The 18,387-nt window shown below is 36.1% G+C and overlaps 1 protein-coding gene across 5 annotated transcripts in view; it reads left to right on the plus strand.

The window, feature by feature from the left end:
• Nucleotides 1-18,387, plus strand: part of PIGK (phosphatidylinositol glycan anchor biosynthesis class K) — a 144,292-nt gene that overhangs the window by 17,244 nt on the left and 108,661 nt on the right. For all 5 annotated transcript variants that reach the window (XM_045166122.1, XM_044944834.2, XM_006068416.4 and 2 more), the window contains exons 4-5: nucleotides 15,924-16,059; nucleotides 17,849-17,960. In XM_045166122.1, the coding sequence (XP_045022057.1) occupies nucleotides 15,924-16,059; nucleotides 17,849-17,960 (248 nt within the window). The remainder of the gene's footprint in view (nucleotides 1-15,923; nucleotides 16,060-17,848; nucleotides 17,961-18,387) is intronic.

Raw genomic sequence — 18,387 nt, forward strand, 5'->3', positions numbered from 1 at the left:
ACTTTTTTGTATGTATTGATCTTATTTCTTCAAGGCAGTTTCTGATACTATTTTTTGTATTCCAATACATTCTTTAGTATATTGTGCAAAGTTGAATGAATGAATGGATAGTATACTAAAGGCCCCTAGTTAAGTGGAATTTAATTGGTCTGGGATAGAAAGGAAATATTTATGAATATTGCTTGCTTATAGTTGTTTAAGATCTTGATTCAAAAACTCTTCTGAGCTAAAAGTGCTCTGTAGTGGATTTTATAACTATTCCCTGAGTCCTACTTTTGTGATCCATGGGTAGGATGATCTCACCAAGGGGTCTTCAGATTCATTTCCTTCTATCAGATTAACTTCAACTTATTCTCTATCTTCTTACTGTTTAAGTTCTTCAGGATGCACTTTTTTATTTTTGGTCAGTTGTCCTTTTTAATTTCTTTCTCACATAATATTAGAATTATAAATGTGAATTCTGTAATGTTGTAAATTAAAAAAGAAAAAAAATCACTTACTGCCTATTATTGTGGTTTTTAAAATCAGGTTGGTAACATAGCTTTTGACTAACAATTCTTTAGGTTGCTGTGAATTAGATCTTATACATAAGAGGGTATTGTGTGAGGTGGAGCATTAATAAGATACTTCAGGAATTTTCTTGTATATTTTTTCATTAAAATAATATGGAGAAGGCCATAGATAGAGTTCTTTGGCGATGCTTGTGGCTTTCCAATAAGGTCAGCCAAAATGGACCTCTATTTTTGGCCTCCTTTTCCACTGCCCTGCAGCATATATTCACTATCCACCATAATTCAGATACTGTGATAGGCATTTTATAATGAATTATTTCATCTATCTCTTGAGACCTTTATGGGAGAACTCCCTAGCTGCCATTTTCATATTAAAAATTGTTATTCAGAATGGTTAAATGACTTGCTTAAGGTCCATTAAAGGTACCATTAAATAATAAAACCAGAATTTGAATTCAGGTGTTGTGATTTTATGACTGGAGCATTTCTATTATTTCACAGCTGTCTCTTCCCTAAGAAATTACAACAGATAATATTTAGGTAACATTTACAATTAGAGAATTCTTTTAATAACATGATCTAATTTTATTCTTATGACAGTCCTGTAGAGGTTGGTATAATTATGAACAAGGATCATTAAATACCTTATTTAATTAGAAATGTATATCTACATGTTGAATGTAGTGCTTATGAGAATCATTCATATTAATTGAGGAATATAATGAATGCCTCTCCTGTTTTCTCATTTTTTAATTTTTTCCATAGCTTTTACTGTTGTCTGAGTCTTCATTATTTCATGTTTCATGTACTTCATGCCTCTGTACTTCAGCAGCTTTGTAGCTGTTTATTCCTTGTTTCTAGCGTCTTTCGCCCTCTAACTCATCCTACACACAGCTGTTAGAATTATCTTTCTCAGATATTGCTTTCATCTTTTAACTCCCACGATCAGCAACCTGCAGTGACTGTTGTTTCTCTAAAAAATTACATAAATTTCAACCAGCCTTCAGTCTTTACTGCTTTGTTAATAATAACTTACTATGTTCATCTGTTGATTTGTTCTTTGTCTACTACATAATACTTATTAACTCCTATTTCTATTTTTTTTTAACCATTCATCCTTCTTAGAACACTTAGAATATCCTCGTGCTGTCCTTTCCTACCCATAAAACTTTCTTTCTTTGTGTCGCTATGTAGAATTTTGTACAGGGAGGTCACTGAGTGATATTTTTTTAAACCATTACCATTAATTTATAAACCTTTCTCAGTAATAAATATATATTTAAAATTTTATTCTACTACTATTTTTATTTTATAATTTTGCCTCATGTTTTGTGAACAAAAGGACTAAAAAGTAGTAAAATGCTTTGTAAATAATTTGTAATATATTATTGTAGTTATTGTCAAGATAATATTAACTTGTACTTTTGAGTGTTCTGCTTCTTGTCTTGTGTCATTTCCCAACAGTTTTTTTCTCATATTTTGCAAAAATATAAATCGTAATGTTTGAATATAGATCCTTATGTATTCTGAGCAGTCTTCTTGTTTTATTCTCACGTTGGCAGCTGATCTATCTACCGCTCCAAGTGTTGTTCTTGATGAAGTACATAATATCTTGAATAGGTAAACATTTAGAATAGTTAAGAAGCCAAAATGTGCTCTGAGGAGAACAGTGACGGTGGTAAAGGAACATTTGGCCACTACTGTCATGCTCTTACGTTTAGATAAGATCCATTTGTAAGACTAAGAAGACCATTAAGGGTTTTATGGAGCAAAGGGGAAATTTCTTTATTGATTTCTAAACAGATAGGAGTACTGGTATGGACTGCTGAAATGAGAGATGCTTTTCTTGATCAATACCACAGTGTCTTCATTCCTGACACTATCTTCATATCTGGTAACTTGATTTCCTTGACTTTGTTCCTGTTTGGAACTGTCTTGGCTATTCTTGGGTCTTGTTCTTCCATATTAAGTTTACAATCAGCTTGTCAAGTTCTTAAAACCCTGTTGGGATTTTGATTTGCATTACAGTAGATTAATTTAAAGAGAGTGGACTTCCTTATGGTACTAAATCATTCGATTTATGAAAAGGTATGTTTTCATTTAATTATATGTTTAATGGCTTTCAACTATGCCTCATAAATTTGAATTTTTAGTTTTTGGTAGAATTTTTAGTTGTCAGTTTTTTTCTTTTTTTGGTTGATTCTGTAAGTGGTATCCTTTACAAATAATTTTCTTACTTCTGTTGTGCTAGCAACACAAACAAGCAAGTGGATTGGAAAAATTAATATTCTTAAAATGTCTGTGCTACCCAAGTGTCTATACTGCCCAGTACAATCCCTATCAAAATTCCAATGGCATTTTTCACAGAAATAGGAAAAACAACCCTAAAGTTTGTATAAAACCTTAAAAGACCCCGAATAGTCAAAGCAGTCTTGAGAAAGAAGAACAAACTAGGGGCATCACACTCCCTGATTTCAAACTATATTATAAAACTGTAGTAATCAAAGCAGTATGAAAGTGTTAGCTACTTAGTTGTGTGTGACTCCTTGTGACCCCATGGACTGTAGCCCACCAGGCTTCTCTGTCCATGGAATTCTCCAGGCTAAAATACTGGATTGGGTTGCCATTTCCTTCTCCAGGGGATCTTCCAGACTCAGGGGTCAAACCCGGGTCTCCTATGTTGCAAGCAGATTCTTTATCATCTAAGACATCAGGGAACCACAGCAGTATAGAATTGGTATAAAAACAGTTCCATAGACCAATGGAACAGAATAGGGAGCCCAGAAATAAATTCATGCATGTATGATTAGTTAATTTATGGCAAAGAAGCTAAAAATAGGGGCTGGTGCACTGGGACGACCCAGAGGGATGGTATGGGGAGGGAAGAGGGAGGAGGGTTCAGGATGGGGAACACATGTATACCTGTGGTGGATTCATTTCGATATATGGCAAAACCAATACAATATTGTAAAGTTAAAAAATAAAATTTAAAAAATAATAATAATAAGCATTAAACTATACACACACACACACACACACAAAATATACAATGGAGAAAGAGCAGTCTCTTCAATAAATGGTGCTGGAAAAACTAAACAACTACATATAAAAAACTGAAATTAGAACATTTTTTCACACCATATAGAAAAATAAAATGGATTAAAGACTTGAATGTAAGACCTGAAACCATTAAACTCCTAAAGGAATACACTGGCAGTAAGCTCTTTGATGACAGTCGTAGTAATGAATTTTTGGGGGTTTGACTCCAAAAGCAAAAATCAACAAGTGAGTCTACATCAAACTAAAAGTACAGGAAAGGGAACCATCCACAATGAAAAGGCAGTCTACTGAATGGGAGAAAATATTTGCAAATCACATATCTGATAAGGGGTTAATGATCAAAATATATAAAGCACTCATAAACTGAATGGGCTTCCCAGGCAGCACTAGTGGTAAAGAACCTGCCTCTCATTGCAGGAGACATAAGAACTGTGGGTTCTATCCCTGGGTCAGGAAGATCCCCTGGAGGAGGACATGGCAACCCACCCCAGTATTCTTGCGTGGAAAATCCCATGGACAGAGGAGCCCTGAGGGCTACAGTCAAGGGTTGCAAAGAGTTGGACATGACTGAAGTGACTTAGCACGCACCCATAAACTGAATAGTAAAAAAAGAATCCAATCAAAAAATGAGCAGAGGGGACTTCTCTGGTGGTCAGTAGTTAAGAATCTGCCTGCCAATGCAGGGGATATGGGTTCAATCCCCATTCCAGGAAGATTTCGCATGCCATGGGCAACTGAGCCCCATGCCACAACTCCTGAAGGCTTCATGTTCTAGGGCCTGTGCTCCTTAACGAGAGAAGCCACTACAATGAGAAGCCCACACACCTTGACTAGAGATTAGCCCCTGCTTTCCACAACTGGAGAAAGCCCACGCACAGCAACAAAGACCCAGTGCAGCCAAAATAAATAAATAAATCATGAAAATTTTAAAAATGAGAAGATCTGAACAGACATTTTCCAAAGAAGATATAATGAAAATGAGTTAGCTGCTCAGTCGTATCCGACTTTTTGTGACCCCATGGACTGTAACCCACCAGGCTCCTCTGTCCATGGAATTCTCCAGGCAAGAATACTGGAGAGAGTAGCCACTTCCTCCTCCAGGGGATCTTTCTGACACAGGGATCAAACCCGAGTGTCCTGCATTGCAGGATGATTCTTTACCATTTGAGCCACCATATACTGACGGCTAGTGGGTACATGAACAGGTGCTTAACGTCACTAAGCATCAGGGAAATACAAACAAAAACCCCAGTGAGATATTACTGCAAATAATCTAGAGATGATATAAAGTATAGAGAGAGTGTTGATGTGTAGGTTATATGCAAATACCAAAGCATTTTATATATAGAATGTGAACATCTGTGGATTTTAGTAATTTTAGTAATCACAGGGATTCCTGGAACCAACCCCTTCCCAGCCAACCAAGGGACAACTGTATTGGGGAAGCAATAAAAGGAGCCTGATGCATTTGATATCATATGATTTTGGGTAGGTGCTAGGTTGTTCTGAGAAGTAGGAGGGAAGAAAGACAACTGGTGTGATGGAATACACACTAATTTACTTCTCTTCCTACCTTCTTTCTTTTTCCCTTTCCTTCTTCCTCCCTCCCCTTTTCAACCGGCAGATATGTATTGAGAGCATATGGTGTTTCGAATACACTTGCCAATTTTTGTAATTTCAACTGATGTGGAGATACAGGGAGAGAAAAGGGCAGAGAAGGAAACTATAATTTCCATGGAAAACCTAAGTGTTTGACTGGTGGCAGTGGGAGTGACCTCAAAATAAGTCAGACTCAACTCGACATTTCACCAGGGAAAGTGGTGATAATAATAAGTATTTCTAAGAAATTTGTGAGGAATTTCTAGTGGAAATTTGATAGAAATAATGTTGTAATTCTGTCACGGTATATCTGACTCAGGAGGTGTTAAAAAGGATAAGTGAAATTAACATTTGTGAACATAATTTAATTTCTTTGGAGAAAAGATATTTCACAGAGTTCTATATTAATGGTTTCCAAGAATTCGGCCTTAGCTTGAGTGGGAGATAAGTCAGTCAAAGGTAACCTGACGTTAAATCCTTACACCTACCCATTAACTTATATTTAATTATATCCATCTCCAAGGCTTCAAATCATGAAATTGAGATGTTATTCTAGAAAGTAAAGCCCATATTGGTCAGAAATTAATTTACCTAAACTGTTTTTCCCCACCATATTGGAAGCAAAGACAATCAAATAAGATCATATAAGGGAGCTTGTTCTACAAATATATTTTCGGATTTATTCTGGATAAGTAAAAGCTAACTTAATATTCTGTAGTTCTTCTATCTATATTGTTATATTTAATAAAAATAGATACTAAAATATTAACTTTGATCTACTGATGAAGATTTTTAGTAGATTGCACTTACTCAAGAAAGTAGTTTAGATATTGTCCCCCCCCCCCATTTTGTTGTTTAATTAGATGTTTAGCTCTTGCACTAGGTTTTTATAAACTGATGAACACTGACAAATTATTTGCCCCCAAAACTATAACCACATATTATAAGATAATGTAGATATATGGTCAAACTCACATTGATACACATCACCATTTGATCAATTATATAATAATTATCAAGTATCCAAGTGAGTATACAACTCAAAAGTCATATAAAAATTAGGTGTCTGTTCAGTTCACTAACAGAAACCCACTTCTTGTTTTGAAAGGGAGTTTGGGAAGAGAAGGAAAAAAGCACACTTCAAGCAAAGATAATAGCTGGTGAACAACTTCTAGTAGGTGTAGAAAAATGATAAGAGCTTTAAAAATGTTATGACTAAAATTTTTAGCTACAATAACAAAACATCTTTACCTTTAAAAAATACTTACTAATTAAAGAGCATATTCTTTATATTCTGCACAAGATAAAGGCAAGATCTTTCTGGAAATATTTAATAGCCTTTTCCATTCCTTTTTAGGCTTTTCCTGTTGTGGCACACAAAAGTGCAAACATTAAATTAATTGTATAGCTTTTTTGCTTGGAGGTGTTTAAAGATATACTTCTTTGTACAGTGTAGGTTTTCAAAATGCAGATTTTTCATAACAGCACAAATGAGATTTATGGGACGATATTCAATAACATCACATGACTTGTGGGCATCCCTGGTGGCTCAGTGGTAAAGAATCCACCTGCCAAAGCAGGAGACACAGGTTCCATCGCTAAGTTGGGAAGATCTCCTGGAGAAAGAAATAGCAACCCACTAAGTATTCTTGCCAGGGAAATCCCATGGACAGAGGAGCCTGGTGAGCTATAGTGTATGAGGTTTCAAAGAGTTGGACATGACTTAGTGACTAAACAACAATGACATATGACTTGATAAAAAATTAACAAAAATCAATGGTCATGTAAACCTGATGTATACTTTTATGAATGTGGGCAGATGTAAGTGTACCATGAGCAAGCAAATAACTGTATAGGCCCTGCTTTCAGTAAGAAATGACTGAAGGAGTAAATCACATAAGATCTAGAATGTTCCTGGGGTTTTAGTTCTATATATAACACTAAAAAATATAAAATGTTATACTGCATATTTTGGTACCTAAACTTTCTAAATTTCTTATGTATTGAAAAGATTCTGATATGGGAATAGATCAAAGAAGACATAACTCAGTATTGTATGATTTCAGGAACTGGGAGGAGTGATAAATTTGAAATGCTGGACAGCAAGAGTCTTTTGTTAAGTGTCCAAATAGGTTCATTGTAACCTAACAGCAAGGATATTAAACCAGTTAATCCTAAAGAAAATCAACTCTGAATATTCATTGGAAAGACCAATACTGGAACTGAAGCTGCAAGACTTTAGCCACCTGATGCGAAGAGCTCATCTTTGGAAAAGACCTTGATTCTGGGAAAGATTGAGGGCAAGAGAAGAAGGGGGTGACAGAGGATGAGATGGTTGGATGGCATGACCAGCTCAATGGACATGAGTTTGAGCAAACTCCAGGAGATATAGTGAAGGACAGGGAAGCCTGGCATGCTGCAGTGCATGGGGTCACAAAAAGTTGGACGTAACTTAGTGACTGAACAATAACAATAGCAACCTAGGCATGGAGGCTCTGTCAAACATACAACCTGGTAAAACTGCTTTTCGGTACTCCTATACATGATACATTAGACTTACTCACTGAACCAACTTCTTGGCTAATGTGTGCAACAAATTAGGTCCTATCTGAAGTTCTACTGCCAAGACAGCATCAGACACCTCAGTTCTGTTGACCACTGAAGTCTTTGCAGCACAGATACGTTTGAGAGTGATATTCTCTAAATACAGAAATTGCTTGATGTTACAAGCTCCATGCTGCTTTTGTTTTCTGATCTACATCTTCAGGTTTCATTCTACCTTCTTGCTAGGGCAGCAAACAGTGGAGCTCTTCCAAGACTTGCCATACAGTGAGCATCTGTACAATAACCATATTCTTCATAAAACTTGATTTTCCGAAGACTTAACTGGTCATCAGCAATATGGTTGGATGGTACATTTTCATCAAAAGGACAGTCAGGAGCATGGATACCTTCTTTTCCATAAGAGCAGTGCTGCACATTGCTTCACATACTCTTATTAATACTGTGTGGTAATCCACATTTCTTCAGTTTCCCCATAATTTTGTTCATAATTTTGGTTGGATTGTGTAATAAGAAAAATCATATGTTTGTATGTGACTTCCGTGGGAGTTGGACATTTCATGCAAGACATTAATTTAGTCAAAAAATAAACATTAGGGCTGTGAAAGAATTAAATACAGAAATGATGTAAAGTAACTTGAGTTGGAAAATGCTTTGTGGATTCAATTCAGCACTTCTGGGTCCAGGGAACTGCTCTTACTCAGCTTCTTGGTGGAGTGGTAATACATTTCTATAGCTTTCTTGTCCTCATAAAGGTCATGCTGTGCTTGGCAGTAAGCTTCACTCACCTTCAGAAACTCCGTAAATGTGTGATGACAGAAAGGGGTACATTTACTCATTGAAAACTGTGGCCTAGTCTTACCGTGGTACCGCAGTGGCAGCGACACAGGCAGCTGTGGCTGTGCCGCAGGGCGGAGGCGGCGCAGGCGTTGACAGAGGCAGCGGGCGGATGTTGGGTTTTGGAAAAAAGTTGAAATCAGAATGTTCCATTCCCTGAGTATTCATTGTCAGATTTTATTGTAATTAAAGATTTTGGAAAGATTTTTGCAGGTTTTTTTTTTTTTTTTTAAAGGTGAAAACAGACTTAAAAATTTGTAACTCTAAAATGAAATGATTTGTTTATTTAAAAGTTTAAAAATGTTTGTATTGAATTTTAAACCATAAATTTCATTGAGCCATGAAAAATGGAAATACTGAAATGAGAGTCATATGAGGGAAGTGTGTGCGTGCCTGCTAAGTCGCTTCAGTTATGTCCGACTCTTTGTGACCCCATGGACTGTAGCCCGACAGGCTCCTCTGTCCATGTAATTCTCCAGGCAGGAATACTGGAGTGGGTTGCCATGCCCTTCCTCAGGAGATCTTCCCGACCCAGGGATCGAACTCATGTCTCTTATATCTCCTACACTGGCAGGCGGATTCTTTACCAATAGTGCCATCTGGAAGCCCATGAGGAACATGATGTCCCCTTAATATTTGTTGATGTGAGTATAGAAATTATTAGAGGTTTTGGCTCTGCTCACTCTAAGGCAACATATTCCATTCTGCCAAAGAATGTAGTAGTAGTGGGTGGAACATATGCGGGCTCTGAAATTAAATCTTGTATCTTCTCCTTATCAGTTATGCAGCTTTGGGCAAGTGATCTGCCCTCACTAAATTTCCTTACCTTTAGAATGAAGACAAAAATAGTCTTCACAAGATTGTTGTGATATAGTAAGAATTAAGTATCTGAAAAGACTGCAGCACAGTGCCTATCACACTGTAAACTCAACAGATACTTGTTTCCATCATCCTGTTCCTTTACCTTGTTTCCGTTTTCCCATACCTTCTGATCTTATTTTTTCATAATCTTATTCCAATATGGAATCCAAATTTGACAGTTTGGGTAAAATAGTGTTTGTATAGTTTAATATGGAATGGTTAAATCATGTCAGTTAACATCATTCAGTTCACTTCAGTTCAGTCGCTCAGTCGTGTCCAACTCCACGACCCCATGCAATGCAGCACGCCAGCCTCCCTGTCCATCACCAGCTCCCGGAGTTCACTAAAACTCACGTCTATCGAGTCGGTGATGCCATCCAGCCATCTCATCCTCTGTTGTCCCCTTCTCCTCCTGCCCCTAATCCCTCCCAGCATCAGAATCTTTCCAATGAGTCAACTCTTCGCATGAGGTGGCCAAAGTACTGGAGTTTCAGCTTCAACATTAGTCCTTCCAGTGAACACCCAGGACTGATCTCCTTTAGGATGGACGTTGCAGTCCAAGTGCTTTAAAATTGTTGAATTATTTTTAATTGATATTTACTATTACCTTCTAGTTAATTAGCCTTTCATTTTGTCTGCCATAGTCTCCATTTTATATTTTTCCTCTTTAATTTTTGTCCTAGTTGACTTTTATGATCAAAGTGAAGAACAGGAATGGTGGTAACTCCTCACCATCAGTGTAGTGTGTCTATATTTTATCCTTTGTAAAAAATATTTTAAAAAAACTGATAAAACTGATAACTTCAGAAGAAACATAGCCATCCAAGTCTTCTTAATGAATAACTAAACTTATTTCTTAAGAATATCTTTCTTAGTGCTCAGAGAAAATAAGAGGATTTTTAAATTTACTTGCTATTTGTGAAGAGATATGTACCAGAGAAGGCTTATTAATGATGTTTGCAAATATTTTTCTGGCAAAATGTGCAATCTAGGCATTGTGGTTAAGTCCTAGGAAACTGTTTATAGCATTCTAATGAGGTTACATATAGACTTTTAAAGAAAGGAAAGCAACGCTTATGAGCAGAAACTCAGAGACTTAAGAGATTTGAGGATCCCCTGTGATCCTCAAATCTCCAGCTGCTGTAATTTTGGCTACTGTCTAGAATAGGATGGTGATATTATTGAAGATAAGCTTAGCCTAGCTCTGGTTGCTAAAGATGCTCTAAGGTAGTATTATCTGATTAGTTATATGGATATAGTATGTATAGCAATTTTCAATGAATTGTTTAAAAACACTTTTACCAATATGGTAATCTATTTAAATATCATTTAGTGAAAAAATGTTATTATGGTAGTAGCAGCCTGTTATAAATGAAAAGGTGTGCTTTTTGAGGCTTTGTACTCTAATTGTCTAGAGCAGTGAAAATTTTTTATCTATGTAAAATTTATTTTTGTACCCATTGGTTGCTGCTTCCTGACTGGGCCAAGGATGAATGTCAGAGGGGAGGGTAAAGAATGACTGAGCAGCCCTGATGCAGGGCTTACCTGTTCCTTCAGTGGTGTTGTTTAGTCAGAGTCGTGTCCGACTCTTCTGTGACCCCCTGGACTGCAGCCGACCAGACTCCTCTGTCCATGGGATTTCCCAGGCAAGAATACTGGAGTGGGTTGCCATTTCCTTCTCCACGGAATTTTCCTGACCCAGGGATCAAACCCACGTCTCCTGCATTGGGAGGCAGGTTCTTTACCACTAAGCCACCAGAGAAGCCCTCCTTTAATGTTAGGCAAATGTAATTATGGGAAATGGGAAAGTATTTGTTTTGAATTGTTTTCCTCTCACACATTTCTAGAATTGGGTTTCATGCCTTGTTTTTGGAGAGGTTTTAAAATTTTATTTTCATATTGATCTTTAAAATCTGTTTCAGCATGATCATGATTCTGTTAGATCAGACAACAAATAGTGGCAAGGGAATAAAATACTATCCCTTTATTTATTTATTTATTAATCTGTAAAGGAAAGAAGTTATGCTTCACTAATATTTATTATATATATTTAAAGTAGTGAATACATATGACTAACAGATTAGTAGATACATATATGGGTGTGTCCTCCAATGTTTTTTTAACTGACAAGAGGAAATGTATGATTTAAACAGTATGAAAACTATGTATATAAGTAAGCACTGTATTTGTTTCAAACCCAGTTTGAACTTTATACAATTTCAATGCTTCTCTTTTCTTTTGGTTTTGTATTGAGAGAAGGCCATGTTACCCTATGCTTGTGTGATGTAGGTTCTGCAGGACCTTAATAAAGTGAGAGAATTGAGTCATAACACATGGTAGTATAGGATTTCCAGAGTGTAAGAATATCATATTCTTCTATCAATTGGACGTATTTGGGGGATTTTTATCTTAATTTTAGTAAGGTAACAAAGCAACTTGCTATCATTATTTATAGGAATGTAGTAGCGTGTTTTCAATGTAGATTTTTTTTTTGGTCTTGATTCTAGCAGTGATTGTTTAACACGTTCACAGTGAAGACTTAAATAACTGCTGTGATGCTAGCCTGATACTCAGTGAAAAAGACACTTTAAGGAGACAACAAGTTAGATCTTATGATAACTGTTGTTCAAAGACTGTTTGTTGGCAAAGACTTAGTTAAATATCAGATCTGATTATTCTGAACAGTAAACAGAGCCTAGAAGTTATGAATTGCATTTTGTGCAAATACTTTTGTGAGCAGATGTTTTCTATATCATCAAATTATATTGTAGTGTGGAATGTCAAAATACAGGAAAAAATTAAATGTAGAACCAGGCCTGAAGTTATCTCTTTCTTCTGTTAACTATATGAGCAATCATTTGAAGTGAAGTGAGGTTGCTTCGTTGTGTCTTGACTCTTTGCAACCCCATGGACTGTAGCTTGCCAGGCTCCTCTGTCCATGGGATTTTCCAGGCAAGAATACTTGAGTGGGTTGCCATTTCCTTCTCCAGGGGATCTTCTCGACCCAGGGATTGAACCTGGGTCTCCCGCACTGCAGGCAGACTCTTTACCAAGCCACCAGGGAAGCCAGCAGTCATTTAGTTTTAGTAAAATAGTATCATCCTTCAAATAGAGCTAGTGTTCTTAGAGTATTATTAGTTTGGTAGATTTGTTAGAATCTAATTTATAATTTTGTGTTTATTTGTAGTTTTATAAACCTAAGAAAGCATATTAAAAAGCAAAGAACGTCACTTTGCTGACAAAGCTCCATATAGTTAAAGCTTTGGTTTTTCCAGTAGTCATATATGGATGTGAACCTTAAAGAAGGCTGAGTGCCGAAGAATTGATGCTTTTGAACTGTGATGCTGAAGAAGACTCTTGAGAGTCCCTTGGACTACAAGGAGATCAGAGCAGTCAATCCTAAAGGAAATCAGCCCTGAATATAATGAATATTGGAAGGATTGCTGCTGAAGCTGAAGCTCCAATACTTTGGCCACCTGATACCAAGAGCTGACTCATTGGAAAAGACCCTGATGCTGGGAAAGATTGAAGACAGAAGGGGAAGAGGGTGGCAGAGGATGAGATGGTTGGATGGCATCACTGACTCAATGGACATGAATTTGAGCAAACTATGGGAGATATTGAAGGACAGGGAAACCTGGTGTGTTGCAGTCCATGAGGTTGCAAAGGCATGACTTAGTGACTGACAATAACAACAGCAAATAATTTTATAAGAAATATAAACCTAAGGAGTTTAGTTTCATTATGTATTTAAGTATCATATATATATAAATGGAGGCTTCCCAGGTGGCGCTAGTGGTAAAGAACTCGCCTGCCAATGCAGGAGACATGAGAGATGAGGGTTCTATCCCTGAGTTGGGAAGATCCCCTGGAGAAGGAAATGGCAGCCCACTCCACTATTCTTGCCTGGAGAACTCCATGGACAGAGGAGCCTGGTGGGCTACAGTTCATGGGGTTGCAGAGAGTCAGACACACTTTCATATATAAATGATTTGACACTTGGACCAAGTCAGATTTTTTTCTACCAGACAAGAGTTCTGAACATTTCTTAACTTTTAGAAACAATGCATTAGAATATATGGTTGAATTTGTAAACTTTTGAAATTCAGTCTATTTTCTGTCTGGTTTTTCATATATTATCTCCAGATACCATGATTTTTTATGATATATTGATTATGTTAGCCAAAGGTTATAGTACTTACACTGAAGCTCAAAATTATCTATCAGAAAAGTGTTGATTGAATTTATAATTTTATGCTAAAGTGACTACTTCTTTATGAAATTGACATTTAATTTCAAGGAATGAAATTAACCTTCAACCGAAAACATGGCCTAAAGGAATAATCTTATTTTTGTATTGAGATTTATAGGTCAGTTCATTTTTGTTTAATAGTGGTTTTATAACAAAAAAGATATGATTGTTAATAACTTAATATAAATCATTTTAAGTTATTAAAATGAAAAGATATTTTCCATTTTAAGAGCAATAACTTTAACCATTTTGTGAGAATGAATCAGTAACAGCTGAAGATCTGATCTTTGAATGTGGCAGGGTTGGAACCCTTTCAAAATAGAAAAGCCAGTTTTTAAGAAAAATCACAATGTTTCAGTTCTAAACTTTAGTGTATTTGGAACATGTGCAGAAGAACATTTTCCTCTTGCTGTCTCCTGCCAGACTAATTATGTATGCCACATTAATTTTTCCCTTATGTTTGGGAAGCTCAAGTATATGGTAGAATAAAGGATTGCCTGATTCATCTTCACTTGTTTTAATGGTAAGATCAAGATGAGAAGCATTTAAGAGAGACATTGTAATTTTCTCTCAAAGAAAATGTACACAAAAAATGAAAATGTTTCATTCACTCAGTGAGTGTTTCTTGAATGTCTGCTATATGCCAGGCTCTATTCCTAAGCCTAAGTGGTACAGTCAGTGAAGGACAGAAAAAGTCCCTGCCCTCAGAGAAGTGCTCATATTCTAATAGGGGTGGTGATGGGAAATGATTTCAGATTTGTAAATGACCTGTATAAAAGAAAACATGTAGTGAGAACAGAGTACTTTAGCTGAGATTGGAATGATAGGAAGATTTGGAAGGAAAGAAGTCTAAATTTGATCAATAGCCCCTGAATTGGAAAAGGCTTGGCATATTCCTGAACAGTTTGGAAGGAGCATAGTGAACATGGGTGTTAGGGGTGAAGTTAGAGACAGAGAGAGAGAGAGATACAGAGACCACATTAAGCCTTGCAGACCATGTAAGGAGTTTCTGTTTTCCTCTGATTATCATGGGGAATCCTTGAAAGATTTTAAGTGAGAAAGTTTAATGATTTGACTTGTTTAAGGAAGGTCTCTCTGGTGGCTCTAAGAAGAACGAACCATAGGAGGATGGGAGTGGAAGCAGGCAGCCAGATGGGAGCTATTCCAGCATCTAGTCCAGCATCATCTAGAGATGATGGTGGCTGATGTCAGGGGGATGGAGTGGAGCCAGTGAAGAATGATCGCACTGGAGATGTGTTCCTGTGGTACAGAGATTGCACTTGCTGATGGATTGTATGTTTTCATACTCAAGCATTTGAGATTCTGAAAAGTAAAATTTTTGGACTATCACAGTTTAACTCTGTAAGTCTTAAGAGTGTCAGATATTACTAACATTAAAAGCAATGTTTGGGGAGGACTGCTGCTAAGTCGCTTCAGTCGTGTCCGACTCTGTGCGACCCCATAGACAGAAGCCCACTAGGCTCCCCCTGTCCCTGGGATTCTCCAGGCAAGAACACTGGAGTGGGTTGCCATTTCCTTCTCCAATGCATGAAAGTGGAAAGTGAAAGTGAAGTCGCTCAGTGGTGCCCGACTCTTAGCGACCCCACGGACTGCAGCCTAATAGGCTCCTCCGTCCATGGGATTTTCCAGGCAAGAGTACTGGAGTGGGGTGCCATTGCCTTCAGTGTAGCTCTTTCATCTTAGCTTCCTTTTGCTACATTGCATAAAGTATACTGTATTGGAAAAAAAATTAAGTTAGTAACTCCCAGTTCTGTGGATAAGTTCATGCCAGATTGTTCTGATTTTTTTTCTTTAAAACTTACACTACATAGGGACATATTAAAAAAATTTTTTTAATACAAGCACTTTTAAATATGTGCTCAATAATTGTTTTGGGTTATTTTTAATAAAGAATGAAAATAATTGCCACATGATATAAATAAAATATGGGCTTTCCAGGTGGTGCTAGTGATAAAGAACCCTCCTGCCAATACAGGAGACATAAGAGACATGGATTCCATCCCTGGGTCAGGAAGATCCCCTGGAGGGGAGGGCATGGCAACCCACTCCAGTATTCCTGCCTGGAGAATCCCATGGACAGAGGAAACTGGTGGGCTACAGTCCATAGGGTCGCAAAGAGCTGGACACTACTGAAGTGACTTAGCACATAAATAAAGTATATCTTTTTAACTTTTTGGTTTTATTGAAATGGTATATTTACTAAAATTTTCTTTTCCTAGCCACATTGTTCTGATGCTTGCAGATGATATGGCATGCAACCCTAGAAATCCTAAACCAGCTACAGTGTATAGTCACAAGAATATGGAACTGAATGTGTATGGAGATGATGTAGAAGTGGATTATAGAAGTTATGAGGTAAAATGTTTAATGTGGCAACATTTTGAAATGTAGCTTTCACTTTTAAGCTCGAACATAGTGGTAGAATAAAATAATCTTATTGTTTTTCTTTAAACTTTGTACGGTTTTCACTGTAGCCTTGACAATCTGCAGTTTCTGGAGTTCATATTAAGGAAACAATATATGAGTAAAAGTATCACAGCATGAAAATTTCATATATGTATCTAGGATAGAACAACTTTATCTTGGCTTCTGTATTATTTTATTGAGGGTTAATGTATCGACTTCCTTTTATAGTAAGTGTATTCTTTGTTTTTCATATTTGATCTAAAATTTCAAGTTTTATATTTTCAGTAAATATATTAATTATGGAAATATTAAAATGACTGATACTACTTAAAGGTAACCACTTTTAATATGCCTCCAGTGTTTTTATGCACATATGATTAAAAATATATTAAAAAAAATGGCACTGTGCTATATTTTCTGCCTTTGAAACTTTACTTTAAATTTAATAGATTGTATGTTTAACATTTCAAGTCTTTCTTGATGAAGTCTTCTTCAGTAATCCTTCCCCTTTTACTAAGCCTACCAAAAAAGTAAGACACACTTTCCCATGTTCCCAGACCTGTTTTGAAGAAATTAGTATCTTTTCCCAGGCTGTAAGTTCCTTAAGGACATGTATCTTCTGTGTCTTATACCTAGTGAATTCTTACAGTCTTCTGAAGGCACTCAGAAATGTTTGTTCAACACTTAAATGTTTGTGAATGTTGGACTTTTTCTGTTTCATTTTTTTTTTGTCATTGTAAAATGTAGACCAAGTACTTCCCTTCTTTGTTAGCCAACAAGAAGTCCTGTTTAAAAAAACACCATTTTGGTGTCTTCTGGGAAAATGTAAACCAAACAACTTATACATACACCCACAGACACACACACATAGACACTTAGGTACTCACCTAGGGAAGAGATGAACAAGAAAGCTGGGTTGATTTTCAGCTTTTTAAATTTAGATCTGTGTAATATAACTTGAAATTAGCATTATATTTCCAAGAACTTAAATATCTTTCAAAGCATCCTGGAGATGCAGAAATTCCCGGTTGGAAAATCTGGCTTGCAGTGTTTTTTTACATAATAAAGTTACCTCTAATGAAATTTAAGTAACAAAATGCATTAAGGAATTAAAGATGCATAATTTGGGGGTTATTTATGGATCTATCCTTATGGTTTTATTTTTATGATTTATTAAAGACTTTTTTGTTGTTGATCTAGAATTGACTAAGTAGTTATGTGTATTAATTGCAGTACTTATAATATTGTTGAATTTTTTTATATTTCTGTATTTTATATCTTCCCAAAGAATTGCCTGTGAAGACAGATTAATAATCTGTTTTCAGTTTTTGGCAATACTTTGTATAGCATTGAACTCTGGGAGTTGGTGATGAACAGGGAGGCCTGGCGTGCTGCGATTCATGGGGTCTCCAAGAGTCGGACACGACTGAGCGACTGATCTGATCTGATCTGATCTGTATAGCATTTGACCTTTTAAAGTTTATAATCAGCTTAGTTTTCCCCAAACTAGTTTTTTGTTGGTTTTTAGTATTTTGTAAAGAATGGAAACAAAGTTACTTTGAGGTGTATATTTAAATAAATATATTTCAATTGACTTATATTTCTCTTTTTAAGTTTTATTTTTAATTTATGCTGAGTAATACATAGAGAAAGAAGAAGGGATGTTTTTAAAAGTAGGAAAACAATTGATAGGTTTACTCAAGTTCTATTTCATCTGATTTCTCATTTTTTTCCTCAGGTAACCGTGGAGAATTTTTTACGGGTGTTAACTGGGAGGATTCCATCTAGCACGCCTCGGTCAAAACGTCTTCTTTCTGATGATCGGAGCAATATTCTTATTTATATGACAGGTAATTTTCAATTTAGATATTTAATGATAGAATATGCTGACTCTTTTTCAGAAAGGAATTTGCATGGAAAGAAATCATTAAATTATTTAAATTATTTTTGGATAAAATAGTTTGTTATGAAGTTCTCTTTTCTCATAATGTATAACAACTTGAAGTGATATTTGAAAGCAGTGTATTACTTATCAGCTGATGATAAAACAGGGGTAGAATGATTTTTAGATGTCATACAGCAGGAGAGTGACTCTTACTTAGTGGTTTACTTTTCTTTATCATGGTGCATTTATTTATAACTTTAAAAATTCAGTCAATTTATAAACTTTATAAATTAACCCAGCAGAGTTAATGAAGTCAGGAAACTTCATTTTCATCTACCTGACATGTACAAGAAATTTGCACTCCTCTGTGGCAAATAGGATGAAGTATAGTC

The sequence above is a fragment of the Bubalus bubalis genome, chromosome 6 (assembly GCF_019923935.1).
Source record: "Bubalus bubalis isolate 160015118507 breed Murrah chromosome 6, NDDB_SH_1, whole genome shotgun sequence".
Classification (NCBI taxonomy): domain Eukaryota; kingdom Metazoa; phylum Chordata; class Mammalia; order Artiodactyla; family Bovidae; genus Bubalus; species Bubalus bubalis.